General features: G+C 36.3%; 1 protein-coding gene across 2 annotated transcripts in view; it reads right to left on the bottom strand.

Annotated features, from left to right (window-relative positions):
• Positions 1-988: 988 nt before the first annotated feature.
• SPMIP6 (sperm microtubule inner protein 6) overlaps positions 989-1500 on the bottom strand; it is a 21143-nt gene continuing 20631 nt past the window's right edge. For both annotated transcript variants that reach the window (XM_070743634.1, XM_070743635.1), the window contains exon 7: positions 989-1142. In XM_070743634.1, the coding sequence (XP_070599735.1) occupies positions 1034-1142 (109 nt within the window). In that variant the 3' untranslated portion in view covers positions 989-1033. The remainder of the gene's footprint in view (positions 1143-1500) is intronic.

The following is a 1500-nucleotide window of genomic DNA, read 5'->3' as shown; positions in this document are numbered from 1 at the left end:
GGGGATCAATCAACGGCTTGCCATACTATCTGTAGAAGGCCTGATGTTTATAGGAATTTAGGAGGGGGTGATTTTCAGGAGGGAACAGATGCAGCCACAAAGCATTCTTTCGAGGGGTTCAAGGCTATCCTATCCCCACCCACCTGGGCGGAAGTGAAAGGAGGACTGGCCATGCTGGCACAATCTGAGTGGGCAACGTGACAAGTTTGTGGGTGGGGGACAAGGGAGGTGAACTTTCAATTGGGTGGGAAACTCAAGATTCAGGCTTCCCAGTGTGGGTGCCAGGGTGGCTCTGGAAATAAATTTCCTGACAGTCAGAATGATTGATGAGTGGAACAGTCTGCCACCAGAAGTTGTGAATGCTCCAACACTGGAAGTTTTTAAGCAGATGTTGGAATAACCATCTCTCTGCAGTGGTGTAGGGTTTCTTGCTTAAGCAGGGGGTTGGACTAGAAGACCTCCAAGATCCCTTCCATCTCTGTTGTTGTTATTTTAATTTAATTTTAATTTTAATTTTAATTTTAATTTTAATTTTAATTTTAATTTTAATTTTAATTTTAATTTTAATTTTAATTTTAATTTTAATTTTAATTTTAATTTTAATTTTAATTTTAATTTTAATTTTAATTTATTTTAATTTTAATTATTTTAATTTTAATTTTAATTTTAATTTTAATTTTAATTTTAATTTTAATTTTAATAATTTTAATTTTAATTTTAATTTTAATTTTAATTTTAATTTTAATTTTAATTTTAATTTTTAATTTTTAATTTTTAAGTTTTAAGTTTTAAGTTTAATTTTTTAATTATTATTACTATTATTATTATTATTATTATTATTATTATTATTATAATAAATTGGAACTTTGAGGAGCACTTTGACTTGGATTAAGTTTGGATGCTACATGGAAGCATGACAGATGTTTCTTTGGCTGCAGGGCCTTTTTGGTGGGGGCATAGCGGGGAGAAAGAGAACTCAACAGCATAGTTCGTCACCAGTGGCACTTTTTAATGGCACTCTCTCTCGAGTCTCTTAATACCAACACGGCGGAGCGGGATAAGCCTCTGAAACAAACTCAGGATGTATAATAAAGCTGTCCCTCTCCGGCCCGCCAGACCTCTTAAAATGACTCGTGTCCCACCTGCAAGGAAAGGAAAGACCATTAGCAGAACCCAACCAGGACTGAATTGCCGAAACCTCCATCACGGCCAGAACAATCCAACATTCTTAACTCCAAGTCATCCAAGAATCACAGAGTTTGGAAAGGACAGTTGGAGGTTGTCTAGTCTGACCCCCTGCTCAGGCACCAAACCCTCTATACCAGTTATGGTACATCTATGGCACAAGTGCCACAGGTGGCACACAGAGTCATATCAGAGGGCACATGTGACTTCGCCGTGTTTCAGCATTCTCTCTCTCTCTCTCTCTCTCTCTCTCTCTCTCTATCTATCTATCTATCTATTATCTATCTATTCATCTATCTATCTATCTATCTATCT

Source organism: Erythrolamprus reginae, chromosome 2 (genome assembly GCF_031021105.1).
Source record: "Erythrolamprus reginae isolate rEryReg1 chromosome 2, rEryReg1.hap1, whole genome shotgun sequence".
Lineage (NCBI taxonomy): Eukaryota > Metazoa > Chordata > Lepidosauria > Squamata > Dipsadidae > Erythrolamprus > Erythrolamprus reginae.
Note: the sequence above shows the minus strand (reverse complement) of the source record. Positions and strands in the feature narration are given on the sequence as shown.